Genomic DNA, 18,479 nt, shown 5'->3' on the forward strand with positions numbered 1-18,479 from the left:
CAACTTGGTGTCGTCTGCAAACTGACTGAGGGTGCACTCGATCCCCTCATCCAGATCATTGATAAAGATATTGAACAAGACCGGCCCCAAAACTGCACATCATCCTGGATGGACAACATGTACTAATTGGAGATCAACCACAAGAAAACCAGAAATATGAAAAGAAGTGTAGAAAACAGGATCACCAGATTAAAGCTGGACTTGTTTAGTCTTAAAAAAAAGAAAATTAAGTGGAGACATGGTGGTTGTCTTCAAAGCTGTTAAGGGCTTCTGAAAACATCAATTTGAGAAGCTATTCTTATATTTGATAGGACAAGATATGATAGGCTTAAATTGAAAGGGAACATAGAAGAACAGGTTAAGAACTAATGAAGGAAAATTTATGAAAAGACTAGTTTGGCTTGGGACATTTTGTTCAAGGTAGCCATGAAATCTCCACCGTTGTAAAGAGTTTCTAAAAATTATTCTGTAATTATTTAATAAGTAACTATTCTTTTGCCCTAGGGCAGCTTAATCTGAAATTGAGGTGATCATATTCTTGCCTTCAACCCTGGTCTATTGCTATATTTTTCTTCTTCAGTTTCTGCATCCAAAAGCTGAGGATGGTAGTCTCCTACTTAGTAATACCCTCTAAAGTTGCAATTCAAAAACCAGCTGTACCTCTAACATATTCAAATGTATTTTTCAAGTATTCTTCTAAGATGCAATCTTTGTTATCTGCCAAGAGGAAACAATTATCCAACATGTTCCTAAAATGAGACTATCTCCAAGGAAGTAGTTAGTCACACAGTATAGGCCTTCTCATCCTACACAGTATACTTTAAGAATGATTAATATGCCCCAAGAAACTTCGTATTATCCCCTTCAAAATCTTTTGAAAAGCACGCGTGGGAAATGCAGTCATAGATCTGCCTTCCAGTTACTACTCTAAATATTCATGGATTCCTGATAGACTGCACTTCTCTCAGAGCTCAGACTGGGAAAGTCACGAAATCCACTCTTGTCCCAAATGAATGTGCTGAATATGAATGTGCACAATCAGTTAAAGTGAAATTAAGGTGCTCTCTTTGGAGTAGCCTTGCCATCATCTACAATTACCATGGGAAATATTAGGTTTTATTATTAAAACAGATGTTAGACATACAGAGTGATTATTGCTATAATAAACACGATGTGGTTATTGTTACAACTAAGCAAATGTGGGGTTTTGTGAGGCAAAACTATCAGGTTTCATTCAGTCTGTTCAACATAAATGTGGCCCTCATGACTGTAGTTATCTGAGTTTCTCTCAATCGATAATACATTTATTCTCGCAACACCACAGTCAGGAAAATATTTTTACCTTCATTTCACACATGAGAGAGAGGGCAGAAAGAGAGGCACTTACCAGAAAACTCAAAAGATTAATTGAAGGCCTTCAGAGTCTATCTAATCCCTGAATTATGCTTCTTTTTGCTGGGTGACTTCTGGTAGTGCTCATCTACTGCAGCAGCAGAATAGGACATCAAGTGTATTTCAGAAAAGACCAGTTGCAAACCATTGCAGAATTAAGAATTTATATTACCTGAAGGTATGTTCCAGGTTGTGAATGTACAGAAGTGTGACTGGTTGTTCACTTGTAGAAGGGGCCAACTTTTGAGAAATATAATAGTTAATAGCCTAAGCCAGAACTGGGACTGGGTCCAAATACCGGTGAAGAAACCCCAGGCAAGCTGCATTCCTTGGGAATTCACTACACCCACAATGAAGGGTACAGGATCATAGACCGAAGTGTTCTCACTGCAAAGCCCTCTCCTTTCCGACACAGCATTTGTTTCCTGAAAGGAACATCCTCCAGTCCAATATTGTCAGTCTCATGTGCCCTCATTTCTATCTGAACACCAAACAAAAAAGGAAAAGTATAACCCTAAATGAAAGTGAAAGAAAAGTTAAAGTATCCCTGGAGTCCACTAGGAACTGTGTTTTCATTAATGATTTCATTTTGAAATGAAATGATGAAATGATACAGGAAATATCTAAGGGAAATATCTGAAAGTCAGGTAGATAGAAAGAGCTATTTCACACACAGAAAGTACAGAAAATTTTTAATCTCTCCAGTCTGAAAACAAGGAGAGCAGGCAGAGATGGCAGCATGTTTCTGCAAAAGCTGTCAAGCTTAAAATTCTTTAGCAGACATTAACATCACGGAGGACTTCAAACATCGCTCAGTGGACAAGGCCACAGAGCTGCAGACATGCCAGTTAGCAGGATGGATCAAAGGAATCATAGAGAAAAGGCTGTTTCCAGACTGTTCCCTGTATTCACATAGCAGCAATGTTTAAAGGAGTCTTTCTTTTAAAGTTATGAAGTGATAATTTAAAAATAAACAGAATTGAGGTGCATTAAGCTGTGAAACTAGGTCATCATTTTCTTAAGAGGAATGAATTTATTATTTCAAAATAGCCAAGAGGAGATGAGAAAGAGAAGAGAAACTTTGCTATCAAAGTGATACTTCTGAGCTTTCTCAGATGAGGAGATAATGAACACATATATTTAATTTAATAAAGTACAGTTATATTTTTTGTATATTGTATATTACCTCACTAAAATAATTTAAACATTATTTATTTAAACAAAGATCTAATGAATGCAGCTGGTCTAAAAACCTTTGAATGAAAACTTCTGGTCAGAAAATACCCAGTAGCTGAAACTTAAAAACCTCACAGAAAAGAGCTGAATTAATTTCTTAATTAAACATGCTGAATTTATTTTTAAATGTCAAAATATTTCAGTTAATTATTTTCAAAGTAAAAATAAACTAGTTTCCTCATTCAGAATGCATATTCTGGTTTTATTTTACGTTGTAGAAGGTGATATGAGGCTTATAAGAAATTATAACATGGTCAATATCTAAATTGAATATTATAAGATCATTTCAACAAATTATTTCAATCAGACTGAATTGAATTTTAAGAGAACTAGAAGTGGGGTTTTTGGTTGGCTAGTAGTTTTGAGATTATGAAAACATTTCTTGTCCTCAAATGTACAAAACTGAAAATCTCAAAACTGTTCACAGAAGAGGAAATTAAGGTCATAGCCAGTATGATGTCGTGGCAACTAAAGCTTCTTTATATTGACACATCTTATACTATCTTCATCTACCAAGCCACCAGCGATATAAGCAATCCTTTTGGGTCTGAGTTTTATGAACTCAAGCGATATAGGCAATCCTTTTGGGTCTGAGTTTTATGAACACTTAACAATTGATAAGTGCTGTTCGAAGAGCTTTCAGTTTGAATGGAAAAGATGAACATCCAAGGAAATAGATATATGAGGTCTCCATGATCATATAGATAGCTAAGGACAGAGTTCTAACTGCAGTTATCAGTGTTTTATGTCCCTTATAAGGCCTTAGCTGTTAGATCATGCACTCACTTTGAGTTTGTCTGTGCTTAAGGAAAGCAGGGACAACAATTGTAAGGATGGAGTAGGTAGTTTTCTTAAATAAATCACTGAGGGAATTTTTGCCCCGTGCTGCTTCTTTGCTGTTTTCTCGTTCTCTGATACCTCTCCGAGCCCAGCCAACATTGCCTGGCTGCTTTGCTTGAGTAGTCGTTCCTTTGGAGAAACCTTCCGTTGACATGATCGCTTGGTTTTGCGTGAGGAGCAACAGATAAACCTTCTTGACAACTCCTGCCAAAGAACATAACCTCACAGGAAAACAACTCTTGTGTGAAAACTGATTGCATATAACAGGCCATATTTTCATCAAGAGGTCTTCCATCTTGGCTGCATACTGTGCTGTGCCACAGCTCTGCTGCGGCCCTGTGAAGAAGCTTCATAACAGCTGTTTCAATGTGCGGCTCCAAATGAGGCATGGCGCTGGAGATAGAACATGGTGTCATGCTGAGGAAAGCCTAGCGGGACTTATTCTGGGTTGGTGTCCTTTCACCAGAGCAGCATTTGTCTACTTGCATTCCGAATGTTAGAGATTAGTTTATAAAAAGAGTAATATCCTTATAAATGTGTGTGTGTACATATATATATATTTCCATGAAATGCAGACTTTCAGATTGAATATCTTATGAGGAAAGAGCTCAAAGGCTTTGAAGTTGCTATCTAGCACTCAAGATAATTGAACTGGAACATCCCAGTCTCCGAGTGATTATTAAGGAAAAGATCTGGTTGGAGATGTTTGAGTGGAATATATTTTGAGGAACTATTCTCATTTAAGGTATTTTTTAATGGGCTGCTTTCAAAATGACATTTTTATTTTATTTGTTGTTGTTTTATACATATATACTTAATACAGAAACTGAAATCCCATTTAAAATCATTTAAATAAAATATTTTGATAAAATGAAAACAGGTTGGTTTTTTTTCTTTTTTTTAGTGCACATAAACAACTCCAGAATTTCAGGCACATGTGATTTGATTTCATTTGGTTTGTACCCTTCAGAATGAAATAATGCTCTATTGTCCCACTAGTACTCCCCACTGTACCAGGAAGGCCGTGATTTTCGTAATGTTGTATCAAGTGGTTGCTGTAGCTGCTCAAGAGTTTTGGTATTATGTCCCTATTCTTAATAGTGATGAAACTTTAAAAGGGTCATACAGTCGCGGCAGTTAGATATGGACAATATCTAGTAGGTATCAGTAGTAGCAGGTACTATTGGTGTTTTGCCATGATTAATTTGAATTGTAACATTCAAACAGACTTCTAACATTTCCGTTTGGGAAACTATTCTACACCCCCATATCCTTGACTCTCTGGAAGATCATCCTGGTAAATCAACCAACATGTTGCCTTTCATAAATATCTTCCATTACTCCCACATGCATTTTCAAAATTATACCTACTTAGATTTTTTTAGGTATTTCTGGCAAAGTTCATTCTATTGATGCCAATTAAAGCTAGTAAAAAATTAAGCTCTGTGTTCCCTGTATTGCTTGCAAAACATCTACTGAGAATTTTAACCTGACTTGACTTCTTTTCTGTGGCTCAGATACAGCATAGAGTATTATTCTGTGTTTTGCTCTTCCTTGTCTATAAAAATGATGGTAGCACTTCAGCTGAAATAAATACGCTTTGTGGTAGGTAGGATTATTACCAGCTAGATGAATGACATAATGCATTTCTTCAATTTCACTTCAGCCTCCTCGTCTTTTTTCTTTGTGAATTTTCACTGTGTTCTACCCAAAGCAATTTTACATCCTAAATCTCTCCTAAAGGTTGATTCTCATCTATGTTCACTGAAACTCTCTTATAAACCTAACAATTACCTGATAACAATTTGTACGTGCAGCTAATGATAAAAAAGCTCTTGCATTCAAAAAGAAATGTGTGACACCCCAAAAATCCCTGGGCAGGAGAAAATGTGGTTCATTATTCCATTTGGCTGTAGGGACTTTTTGTCTCATATTGACAACTTTTAGTGTGATACAGCAGATGTCAGTGTATTTTGTTTATTATCTTGAGATTAAAAACCTTGTTGTTTTGCTGTGTAACGCAGATAAGATCTTAATGGTTTATGTTTAGATAGTTTAATTGGCTCAACTGCTGGGCAGGAGGAGCAGCAAGAGCAGCTTGCAGTTTGCCTGACCCTTTTCTATCAGATTGAAGTATTATTATGTACTATACTATATTAAGCTTCATCTGGAAAAAAGCACAATCTGTTCTTTTTAAGCTTCTTAATAGTTTCTAGTACTGATTCATTGGAAGTGGAACTAACAGATTGTTATAGTTAGACTGTAGGTGGGGACGCATATGCTTGAGTTTTGAACAAAATTCCAACTCTGAAGCAGGCATAAGTCTTTTGCATGATGACATAATCAATTTTTTTTTAAACATGCAGAGACATATGGGAGTAGCTTTTGAACTGGGCTTAGGGCCAGACGTTCAGGTAGGCAACATGCAGGATTCAGGCTGGCATTTTAAAAGAACCCAGCTGCCAGTTGTTTCCATGAGTACAGGACATATTTACAAAAGCCATCAACAGCCAGCAGCTCTGATTATGCCACCAACAGAAAAACTTTCAAGAGGACATGAACATCCAGTAAAAAATTGTGATATCTCCTCCAGCAGAGCCAGTCACAATATAGAGGTGCTGGTTTCCAAACACTGAAATGGAGATGGAGTTTGGTGGGGGAGGAGGAGCTGAATTGACCATACTTCCAGCTTGTGTTGTTTGTTGAGTCTTTTCTGCTGAACTGGAACTAGCCAAGCAGAAGTAAATCAATCCCTCCTTTCTGTTTAACTTTTCCTTAGGATCTTTCTTTAAATTTAGAAACAGAAACAAAATAGCTACGTGGATAGATTGCCAGGACCTAGGCAGCTTCCATCACAGGGGACTCACAGAAGACGTTGCTTTGGTTCCAGCGTAGGGCTTCTGAATTAATTTTCACTTGGAAGTGAAACTACAGACTCATTCTCAGAGTCAGGCTGCATAAGTCCTCACCTTGTCCATCCATGTGTGCAAGCCCAAAAGTCCCCATATCCTTCTCCTTGTGTCACAGACCTGGCTGAAGAGCGGGAACTGCCCAGTCAGCGGAAACTTGCTCTTGCTGTAGCAGTTTTAGTAGTACTACTATGGAAATGCCACAGTTCAAGAACGAAACGTCCATGAAGAGCCCAGTTCCATACAGAAAGCATGGAGATGCTCTTCCACTGTGAACCTCACATCTCACCCTCAAGCAAATGATGTAGTGTAACTTACCCAGTTTCCCACTCCCATTCCCTCAGTGCTATATGTATACCTTCATGCACGTACAGTTTTTCCACAGAAAGAAAGATAGCTCAGAGGAAATTAATCCTAGTATGTGGTGCAAAGGACTTCAGCAGAAAAGAATTTATATTTCCATCAAGGAGTGTTCATTATCCCCACAGTATAGCTCAAATTAAATATACATACCTCATCAAACTTCTTGCACAACAGGGGAATTTACTATAAATAATTAATTAAGTAGAGTTTAATCAGCAATGATCATGACGAGCTCCACCAGTGTATTTGTATGAGTGTCTTGAAGCAAGGCTGCTTTCTGTTTTCATCAAATCTCCCTTGAGCTCATGCCATACAGCTATAGTTTTCCAAGTTGGAGAACTCAGTCACTCTCACATTTGGACTGCCAGGGTGTTTTTTTTCCAAATGTTAAAAACGTAACACTTTGCTAAGTGGCCTTGGTAATTTAACATGTTTCCTCTCATTTTGGATGACACATTACTTTCTGTATGGTTTCACAAAACCTCCCTGTCTTGATACATGATGAGTCCATGGCACTTATGCCGGAGCAACCCTTATTTGACTGGAAAAGAGTTAATGCACTTTGTGTTCATTTTAAGACCTACTGTTTTTCAGTACTGTAATGAAACCTATTCTCAGCTTTATAGCAAGCCTCAGGGTGTTTGTACATTTATACGTTTGTACGTTTATAACATTTTCAAACAAAGAGTGCAGCATCTGGAACATTGAAGAGATCCAATTCTGTAAGACCTGGCCGTGAATTTTCCATTGACAATTTTTTGACAGAAAATGAAGTCTTCAGAATTTCAATCTCTTTGAGATATACTATGGAACAGCTTTTCCTCAAACTTCCATCTTCTATGACAAAGCTGGATATGATTTTTTTTTTTCCTTTTTATTTTCTGTTAGAAAAATGAAACACAACATTTAATGTTGATCCAGATTAACTTAAATTGGAATAATTTTAAACAAAGCAGTGTATTTCCTGTCAAACAGCTTAATTTTATTTTAGATGGCCTCAGGGCCCGGTGGGAGTTACATGTGGCTGACCCCCATTTTTCCTTCAGACTGACTTCTGAGGCTATAATACATCTTTCATGAGGCACCACATTTTTGACCTCTAGCTGAACTGTTTCAGCATCTCATGGGAATCACTTGATGCTCATGTATCACGGGAAACATAGTTTGCCCTAAGAGCGTGACACATGGGGAAGCAGTAGGCACTTGATTTACAACTCCCAGGAAGCATTGCAACAACTGAGTTTAAAAATCGTATGACATTTTGTCCAGGCACAATTTGCATAGTAATGTTTTTTCCATCAGGCCTGATCACAGCAGGGAGGAAAATGAAAGTCATATTAGCTAAGGACATCTGCATTCAAGTTGCCGTTCTGGTTGGGCACCATTTGGAAATTTCAAGGTCTCAGTGATTCATTCCTGATGTGAAATGTAGGTAATGCTATTTCCTCTCTTCTGCTCTATGTTTCTTTTGGCTATTCAGATGGTAAGATCTTCAAACTAGAGACAGTGTTTTTCATGTTCATGTGCAGTGCTGAGCCTAATACAGCCTTTAAACTCTAGCACCAGAGCGACAGGGACGATTCCCTAGGTGGGCAAGCTGAATGCTTGGTGGCTCCAATGTCTTAGGTCACAAAACCAGATGACAGCCCAAATCCAGTTGTCTGATTCTTACTGCATTTTCACCTTCAGTGCTTTTATATACTTGTAAATATGCTGGTGAAAGAAAGCATTTTCCTTACAGATTCTTCCATTTGCAAACTAACAGAAATAAGTGAAGGACCAGCAGTTCCTTGCAAAAGCATTATTTTAACACTCTCACTTTTACTAATTTACTGACTGTGTTTCTATGGAATATTATTGAGGGGTTAAGGCAATATTTTGGAGAAAAATTTCCTGCCTCAAAGGCCTTCTTATTTAAATGAGACATGAAACAGATTTAGACAGCCAGATGGAGGAGCACAGGGAACCAGAGAGACAATCCTGGTCAGGATGATTGTCAGTGGCGTCAGTACACCCACTGTTCAAGCACTGTGACTTTTATGTAGGCCTAGCAATGAAGAATTTTCCATGGTGAAACAGAATAAAAAACAATAAATGTATCTATCTGTTAATATTTATTATCAGTTTATCCCACAGGGGAAGAATAGATTGAAAGAAAATATGAAGTTTTTCCTGTTGGGTTGGTAGACATTTAATTTTGAGAAAAAGGCCTAGCAATGAAGAATTTTCCATGGTGAAACAGAATAAAAAACAATAAATGTATCTATCTGTTAATATTTATTATCAGTTTATCCCACAGGGGAAGAATAGATTGAAAGAAAATATGAAGTTTTTCCTGTTGGGTTGGTAGACATTTAATTTAGAGAAAACCAACACAGAAGTACAATTAGTCCATCTGTGATCCTGTGGTCTCTGTAATGCTAATCCTCAATTATGCCATTCATCCTCCCGAGTCACCAGAAGTTCTTTCTTCATAGGATGTTTTAACTTTCAGTGTAATTAAAAAAATTTTTGCTTTTCAGATTGCATTATGAACAAAGTCGTGTTGTTATGAGTCATTGTTTTGTTTTGCTTATATTTAAAATATTTATTCTGAACATATATTTTTAGATTTTCTGAAGTAAACCCCAGAGCACTTGACCACATTTAGTCAACTGAAGAGAATCAGAAGAAGCTGTGCAATTTATATATACATTGTTGTAAACATTTGAGACCAGATCCTCAAAGGTATTGAGGTACCTAACAGCCTTTGATTTCAACAGAGGTGCAGGCTCCTAAACAGAAGTGAGGTTTCTGGGAAAATACGTTGACCTTGACTTAAAAAATGGATTAATAAATCAAAATGTTAATGTTATTTTGTTAAGATCGGTACACTGATCTCTATGCAGATATGTTACATATTCTTTAAAATATTTGCTGTTTCCAAAGCATGAAAAGCTTCTGCAAATTTTAATATCTGCATATGTGTTTCTGTTTGTATTTAGGAAACTACGGTGAAAGTGGAATGGAAGCTTTCAAAGATATGGCGGCCAAGGAAGGGATCTGCATTGCACATTCCTACAAGATCTATAGCAATGCTGGTGAACAGAGCTTTGACAAGCTGCTGCGAAAGCTTCGGAGCCACCTGCCCAAGGCAAGAGTGGTTGCCTGCTTCTGTGAAGGCATGACTGTGAGAGGACTCTTAATGGCTATGAGGCGCCTGGGACTCGCTGGAGAATTTTTGCTGCTGGGCAGGTGAGTAATACCATGCAATTATAGCCAGCCTCTTTACCGAGTGGGGTAAAAACAGTAAGACAGTCCAGTCAAGCATACGTAAAACGTACTCGTGGTCTCTCCTATACATGTGCATATCTAAGAGATAGAAAGTAATGTCAGCCATGTCATAGTGGTACATACTCTACAAACACATGCATCATTCTCATGACACGCCAGGCAAACACAAGCCTGCTTGGCCAGTCTTAATAGCGTTGTGTAAGGGAAGGCTGACACAAAACCATTTGATTTGTATCATCCATTTTGTTCACTGCAGTTTAAAATGCATCATGTACATATACGGCCTGAAGCTATGCCTCATTTGAGTAAAACTGTGTTAAGGATTGCTGATGTGGCCTCTGGGTGGACATGAAATAGACCTTCCCAAAACATAGTTTGTTAACCATCATCTTTTCTTCCTGAGCCAATGTGCTGACATGCACATACTGTCCTAAAAGCAATATATAGGTAATCCTTTCTCTTACGTGGAGCTCAATATCAGTGGTTCCTTCCCTAACCACCAAGGGGAGAAAGGAAAACTCACTCAGACGTGTTCACCAAGCAGAAAAAGGGCTAGTAAACAGAGAAGTAAAAGACACTGATGTAAACCTACTGGGATCTTTATAAAACGGCACATGCCAAGAGTAGCTAACGTGGCCTACTGCCTTTCCAGTGCATTATTAGAAGGATGACCTGACGCTGGCCCAAGAATGAACTGTACAGGAACACAAATAAAACAGTGTCAGTGAAACCAGCTGTCCTGGTGAGACCCTCAGGGAAACATGTAAGGACTGCAGCTCTGCCCAGCTGTCTTGGAAACTGGGATGCTGAGACTGCCCCACTGGTAGGACATCAGCCTCTATTCCCAGTCTGCACTATTGCACACAGCTGCCCTTCCCCCTTGGGCAAAGGGGGAAGCAAACAGGCAACAACAGGGACTCCTGCCTCTGCCCCTACTCTTTGGCATCAGCCTATGTGTTGACAATTTCATATCTGAATTTTTTTAATTATCTCTCTGTCTTATGGCAACTGTGTCTGCCCTTCCTTTCAAATACATTTTATCTGTAGGTTCTTCCATGGATTATCTTGGTCCTTTTCTGGACTGACACCTAAAGGGACCACAGTCCTCAGGGTAAGATTCACCTAAACGTATTTAGATGTCTACAGTTTAGATACTTCCATGTGGGTTAGTCATCACAGTTCCCTCTATAGTTAATGGAGAAAAATAGGACCTTCTTAGGTCCCTTGTTTGTAATGTGGACATTTCAAGTATCTCAGAGAAATTACGTTCTAGAAAAGGGCTTGTACAAAGACTCTCCTGATGACTAGCTTTGGTGGAAAAGCCTACTTGCCAGTTTTTTAGAGTAAAGCAGAGCAAATGCCACTTCCACTATCTCTACCTGAATCTGGTGCCAGGTGTCCTTTGCTGTCTTCTTTTTTTCCTAAATACAAGAAGTTACCCACAATCGTGTCCTTCTTTTTTTCCTAAATACAAGAAGTTACCAATTCTCTGCAGCAGGACCCAAATTTAGAAGCACATAAGCATTGTTTTAAAAAAATATGTTGACCCTTAACTCCTCCAGACTCCAAACCATAGTTAATTTTCTATGGGATTTGTTTATGTACAGCAGTGCTAAATTTAGCCCTCTGAGATGCTTTTATGAATAAGGACTTCAGGAACTGGTGACTGTGAAGAAGAATGGAGCAATAAAGCTTACTTCTTCAAAAAAGTAAGGTCTAGAGAAAACTGGTTTTGATTTTTTGTCAGTGAAAAATACCTGTTCCTAGCTGCAGTGGGAGATGTCACGCCTAATTATAAGAAAGTTGTCATTCAATAGATGACTGTCATTCAGTAAATTGAAAGTGATAGTTTCTCTCAGAATTCTAAACAGTAAACTGTTTGAAGTTAAAACAAAAATCCTTAATTCTACCGGACCAATTTATGAGTGTCCATGCTTGTGGCAGTACTATAAAATTTATTTGTGAAAACTGTAGCATGAACTAGAAGTGTTTACAAAGAAAAAAAAAAGAGAAGTGTAGGGGATTTTTTTTCTCTCCTTTCTATTTATTAACAGAGATTCCAAGGAAATGGCTGAGAAGTGGCTTCTCAGACATACCTTAACCTGTCCCCAGCCAGTAGCTGCTGGGGACAGATGTAAAATAATTGCACCTACCTTCACCCAAGTAGAGCATTTCTGTGGCTGCATCAGACAGCTGAGGACAGCTGGAGTGATGTATTCTCTCTACATATGGCTCTGCACTTGGGCAATCGCAAGGATCTAGGAGCCTCCTATGTCCTTTCAATAGATTTGGTACAGATTTGGTTTTAGAACCACCAACAAAAACAACAACTAGTTTTGCCTACTGAGGACTTTTGCTTTGCTTTGAGTCACCCTTAGTCAGGAAAGCGGACTGTTTTATGTCCCTGCAGTGCAGCAAGACTCATGTGCACAGTGTGGGATGTTGTGGAGCAGTTAGTTATGTTCCACAAAAATGTTTGTTGCGGTTTAACCCCAGCCAGCAACTAAGAACCACACAGCTGCTCGCTTACTCCCCCACAGTGGGATGGGGGAGAGAATCAGAAGAGTAAAAATGAGAAAACTTATGGGTTGAGATAAAGATAATTTAATAGGTAAAGCAAAAGCTGCGCACGCAAGCAAAGCAAAACAAGGAATTCATTCACTCCTTCCCATCGGCAGGCAGGTGTTCAGCCATCTCCAGGAAAGCAGGGCTCCATCACGCCTAACGGTTACTTGGGAAGACAAACGCCATCACTCTGAACGTCCCCCCCTTCCTTCTTCCCCCAGCTCTATATGCTGAGCATGACATCCCATGGTATGGAATATCCCTTTGGTCCATTGGGGTCAGCTGTCCCGGCTGTGTCCCCTCCCAACTTCTTGTGCACCCCCAGCCTACTGACTGGTGGGGTGGGGTGAGGAGCAGAAAAGGCCTTGACTCTGTGTAAGCACTGCTCAGCAATGTCGAAAACATCCCTGTATTACCACCAACACTGTTTCCAGCACAAATCCAAAACATAACCCCATACCAGCTACTATGAAGAAAATTAACTTTACACCAGCCAAACCAGCACAATGTTCATTCTCACAAAAATATTCTCATTCTGTTGTGGGATAATCTCAAGGCTTCTCAGCAGAAGGGAAAGAAAAAAGCAAAAGAAAGATCAGAGAACTTGCAGGAAGGCTTCTTCATGTAGATGGGATGCAAGACAATAATGTCATTGTCCACTGGTGGCCTGAGTTCCTGTAGGGATTTGAAGCTCTGTTTTCCAGAACCTTGATGTGCTGTGTGCTCTCTTGGTTTCAGCTGTTTGGCTCTGTTGGCTACGAATATTTAACTGTTGGTCCAGAGCGAGGCTGATTGGTTGGTTCTGTGGAGAACAGCCTAAGGCACTGACCTGGGATGGATGTGACACCAGGACAAACCCAGATCTTACAAGCAGATTATGTTGGGGACTTTTTTGTGCATCATTTATATATGGGAAAAAGGCATTTAGCAAGATTTTGAAAAGAACAGATGGTTCAGAGCACTCGAAGGGGAAAGAGCTACCTCTGAAATAAAAGAAGGTTCATGCAACTAATTTCTCTTGTGAAGCTATGCAGGAAAATGGACTAGGGTAAGATTTATATTTTCATTCGTGCTCTGATCCTGAAGTTGCTTTGGGCTGCCCATTCAACTGAGAAGGTTATAAAAGGACACTCCAAGTGTAGGGAGAGTGCCTGTCACTGAAATGCAATGGGCTTACACAGAAAACTTCATCACTAATGGATACTTATTTGTTACCCTACAAATGCATTTTGCTTCCCCCTTGTTCTGTGGAGAATTATTTTATTGTATTTCCGAATGCACAGAAAGAACTAAAGTCCCAAAGCCACACAGCAGATCTATGGGAAACCACAAGAAATCAACATTTCCACTTCCTCTTAGCTTTTTTTTGTTCCAGTTTTGATTTGGGTTTACCCCTAATATTTCCAATCTGAAGCTTTGCAAAAATACTGAGATTTTTGGAGGTCATGGAATTCTTATAGCACCTGTTTTATGCTCAGATAAACAGAAAATGGAGTGGCCAAGGAGAGTACGTATCAAATAGATCACCCTCTAGAGCCCCAAGGGGAGGAGAAAAGATATCCTTCAATAAACACTCCACTCTTGACATACTATGCAGTTCCTGAAATTGCATTGCCTGTCTGTGAACAGAGATGAAAGATGGCAAGTCATTAGTGATTGTAGCGTTCTAGAGCTTTTTGATGCATGAAAAACATTTTAGATACTCAGCAAATATTTGCCTCATGCACCTTGAGGAATTGGACTTAACCTCAAATAAAAAGGTGAGTGTGCTGACTTTCAAGTGTGAAAAAAATGTTATTTTAACCTAACCGTTATTCAACTTAGTCATAGTCATAGAGTCATTGAGGTTGGAAAAGACCTCTAAGAACATCGAGTCCAACCGTCAACCCAACACCACCAGGCCCACTAAACCATGTCCCTAAGTGCCTCATCTACACGTCTTTTAAATACCTCCAGGGATGGGGACTCATCCACTTCCCTGGGCAGCCTGTTCCAATGTTTAACCACTCTTTCAGTAATGAAATTTTTCCTAACATCCAATCTAAACCTCCCCTGGTGCAACTTGAGGCCATTTCCTCTCGTCCTACCACTAGTTACTTGGGAGAAGAAACCGACACCCACCTCACTACAACCTCCTTTCAGGGAGTTGTAGAGAGCGATGAGGTCTCCCCTCAGCCTCCTTTTCTCCAGGCTAAACAAGCCCAGTTCCCTCAGCCGCTCCTCAGAAGACTTGTTCTCCAGACCCCTCACCAGCCTCGTTGCCCTTCTCTGGACACGCTCCAGCACCTCAGTGTCCTTCTTGTAGTGAGGGGCCCAAAACTGAACACAGGATTCAAGGTGCGGCCTCACCAGTGCCGAGTACAGGGGCACGATCACTTCCCTGCTCCTGCTGGCCACACTAGTTCTGATCCAGGCCAGGATGCCATTGGCCTTCTTGGCCGCCTGGGCACACTGCCGGCTCATGTCCAGCCGGCTGTCGACCAACACCCCCAGGTCCTTCTCTGCTGGGCAGCTTTCCAGCCCCTCTTCCCCAAGCCTGTAGCGCTGCATGGGGTTGTTGTGGCCGAAGTGCAGGACCCGGCACTTGGCCTTGCTGAACCTCATACAGTTGGCCTGGGCCCATCGATCCATCCTGTCCAGGTCCCTCTGCAGAGCCTTCCTACCCTCGAGCAGATCAACGCTCCCGCCCAACTTGGTGTCATCTGCAAACTTACTGAGGGTGACTTAAAACTTAATTGAGATATGGACACCAGGTTTCATCTGTTTGTGTTTATTGCTTCTGTCATCCACAGGTCATATACCAGGAGATATCCTCACAGATAAAATTCATTAGAGAATAAATAAAACATTCACATAGCAGAATAACTGTGGAACATAATTCAGAAGGAAATATGGAGTATTAATTGTATAGATAAAACCAATTTGTTTGTAGGTGATTTTCAGCTGTTCCTCATTATAGGTAGTAGTCGGCCCCAATAGCTGAAATTTTGTTTCATGTCGTATGAACACCTTCACCCTCCTCCTCTTGGCTATTAGCATCTGATGTTTGAACAAAACCTCTGTGATTACTCTCGCCAGTGATAATTTTATCTGATGCCTTTCATCTACAAGGTTTCCAAAACATCTCTGGGAATTACTAAATGTTACAGTGCCAGTTCACATGATTTTTTATAATACAATAGAAACTATTAGCCATAACTGAAATTATGCATATTGACTATAACTGTCCTAAATAAAATGGGGTCAGAGAACAGTTCTTCAGTACTGGATAACTTTTTTTCTTTTTTTGCTCGCTGGCATTGTTTTTTCCTATAGCAACTAGCACTTTTGGGATGGGACTTGGACATGGTGTTGGTGACAGTGCTGTCAGGGATTGTTACCAAGAGGCAGTTTGGACACAGATACTCTGTTTTGGGGTAGAAGAGTGTTAAGATATATGGATGCAGGCCTTGCATGCCTCTTACCTCCAGACGAGATAACTGTCTCTGATTTGTTTATTTAATAGTATAAAAGTAGCTATTGTACAAACCTACAGAGCAAGAGACAGAAATTTTGCAAAGGATTTGTGATTCCAAATGCAAGACAGTAGGACTTTTCCTACCTTAAGGAGAGGAGAAGGGAAAGGAGAAGGGAAAGGAAAAGGGAAAGTGGAAACTTATAGAGGTAAAATGGCTTGGTCAACATCTCCAGCTTCCAAATGGCATTTCAGAGGCAGTATTGATCTGCAAAGAATTACTGGAACTTCCATATGCTTCATGTTCCAGTATGTGTATTGTGTGTCAGACTTACTTGGGTATTAACTACCTTGTTTGAGTGAAGAGAAATTAATTAAGATTATTAAGGACTTCCTTTTGCATAAAATGAAAAAAATTAAACACAACCACTAAAAAAATCAACAGAGGTGGAAATGTTTCCCTAGGCTCTAGTACTGATTCTGATTTTCAGCTGTCTAGATGGAGAAACATGGCTGAAATTTATCAGTCTGATTTGATCTCCCCATGGCCCTTAGATACTAATTCAGTCAAGGGCTTATAGAAAAATTATAAGTTGTGTATCGGTTAAAACAGCTACAACAAAGGGATGGGAAATCTAGAACTACAGGGCATCCCACAGAGTTTCTGTGCTTCCTTGAAGTGCAGTCAGGACTTAATGACTACATCCTTAAATGTCCTTGCAAACACTGAGAATCACATCCTGCATTTTCAGAATTCACTCTGTTCTGTGATATGCAAAAGGCTGTGCCCCAGCATAAGGGGAACTCTCTCGAGCATGCCATCATTGGCAGAGCATGTCCAACTGAAGGTGGATAAGGTGAGGACACCAAATCTAGAAGTGTGATGATCACAAGCAATTCAAGTGATGCTCTGCAAGAGGGCAGACGGCCCAGTGAAGCAGTGCCCATTCTTCTCAGAACAGTGTATGTATTCCCTAGCTTTCACAAATCACCTCTCCTAATAAAAGAAAGATACCTGCTTAGCTCCTGAGGAGATGGATTGGAGAAAAATATTATTGATTCTGAGGCTCACAGATGTTACAGCAAAAAGAGCTAAGTAGAAGGTGAGTAGTAGAGATGAGGATAAGGAGGGAGAACAAAATGTGGAGGACCATTAGTTCCAGGAAGTCCCAAAAGTAATTTGGCTGATAGGAAACTCAGCAATATTTGAAGAAAATCTGGTTAGCAACCAAAAAGGGCAACTATTGCTGAAGGAAAATTAAAGCAAGATGGATGATCTGAGGGAAATGAGATCTTTTCAATAATTTAAAAAAGAGATCTTTTGTGAGACTTGTAAAAGTGCCTGTTGGACAAAGAAAGATCTCACTGCAGAGGATGTAATAATTTCCCTTCTGAAAGCATGCTGTATGGTGTGGGTTAACATGCCTTTTTCTGTGTTTGTACAAGTCCACCTAGTGGAGAAGTTCCTGTAAAATAAATGAGGATATGAAATTTTGCAGACCTGAATATGCTCTAAATTCATCTTTGGTTATTTCTGCTGCTTCAGGGAAAAATTAATCAGCCAAAATTCTTCTACCTAGTATAGTTCTAACTGGATAACCTCTGAAAAAAATGTGGAAGCTAAATGTAATATAAGTGCACAGATCTCTTCTCCGGGGACAAAATAAATAGGTGAAAAAATACTTTCAGAGTACAATCAGGCAACCCCAGCCTGTATGACAGGTCTGCTCCCTTTTTCTTCAATCCACGGTAGATAGGAGCCTGCTACAGCCTCACCTGAATGCTGTTTCCTCTGAGGCAACTGTCTCTGCCCACTCATTTATTTATCTCTCAGTTCTCTTGTTCAGGCATCAACGTGTAGCCCAAGGAAGCAGCTATCATATTATACCTAGTAATTAAATGCACTGTAAATAGCAGCATTAAGTCAGAATCTTCATTGCCACCCAAAAGACAAAGAACTTAAAAGTAAAACAAAGGTTTGCTTTTCTAGAGCTGTAAAAGAGATTAAGGAAGTGAAAAGCTGTCTTCCTTCCTATATCCAAACAGTGCTCTTAGAGGTAAAGCAGACTAGAGGGTAAAGAATAACTTAGGTTTGCAAAGGAGCTTTGTGGTCTCTATTTACCTGGCAGCCTTGGAGCTCAGAGACCCTCAAGGTGAGCAATAGCAGCCCCCAGCTGTGTCCTGCTGCAGATGGAAGCAGTAGAGTGGCTGCCAAGGCTGTTTGTGTAATAACTGAAAGGACCATCATTTTCTTTCTATGGTATGAACCACAAAAGATTAACATAAGGACCCCACAAGCTATGCTTGAGGATTTTAGGGAGATGGGTGAGGCAAACTTCTACACTGAAAGCAAATCAATCAACCTGATTTTCTTAATCTTCTTTTCTCTCTTTAAAATCCTTTTTTTTTTTTTTTTTTTTTTCAATTGGACCTTTTTCTAAAAAATA

The 18,479-nt window shown here is 39.6% G+C and overlaps 1 protein-coding gene across 3 annotated transcripts in view; it reads left to right on the plus strand.

Moving 5' to 3' along the window:
• The window catches only part of GRM5 (glutamate metabotropic receptor 5), a 286,832-nt gene that overhangs the window by 115,346 nt on the left and 153,007 nt on the right, over positions 1–18,479 (plus strand). For all 3 annotated transcript variants that reach the window (XM_019473927.1, XM_019473928.1, XM_019473929.1), the window contains exon 2: positions 9,725–9,974. In XM_019473927.1, the coding sequence (XP_019329472.1) occupies positions 9,725–9,974 (250 nt within the window). The remainder of the gene's footprint in view (positions 1–9,724; positions 9,975–18,479) is intronic.

This window comes from Aptenodytes forsteri, unplaced genomic scaffold, assembly GCF_000699145.1.
Source record: "Aptenodytes forsteri isolate BGI_AS27 unplaced genomic scaffold, ASM69914v1 Scaffold376, whole genome shotgun sequence".
In the NCBI taxonomy this organism is placed as follows: Eukaryota; Metazoa; Chordata; class Aves; order Sphenisciformes; family Spheniscidae; genus Aptenodytes; species Aptenodytes forsteri.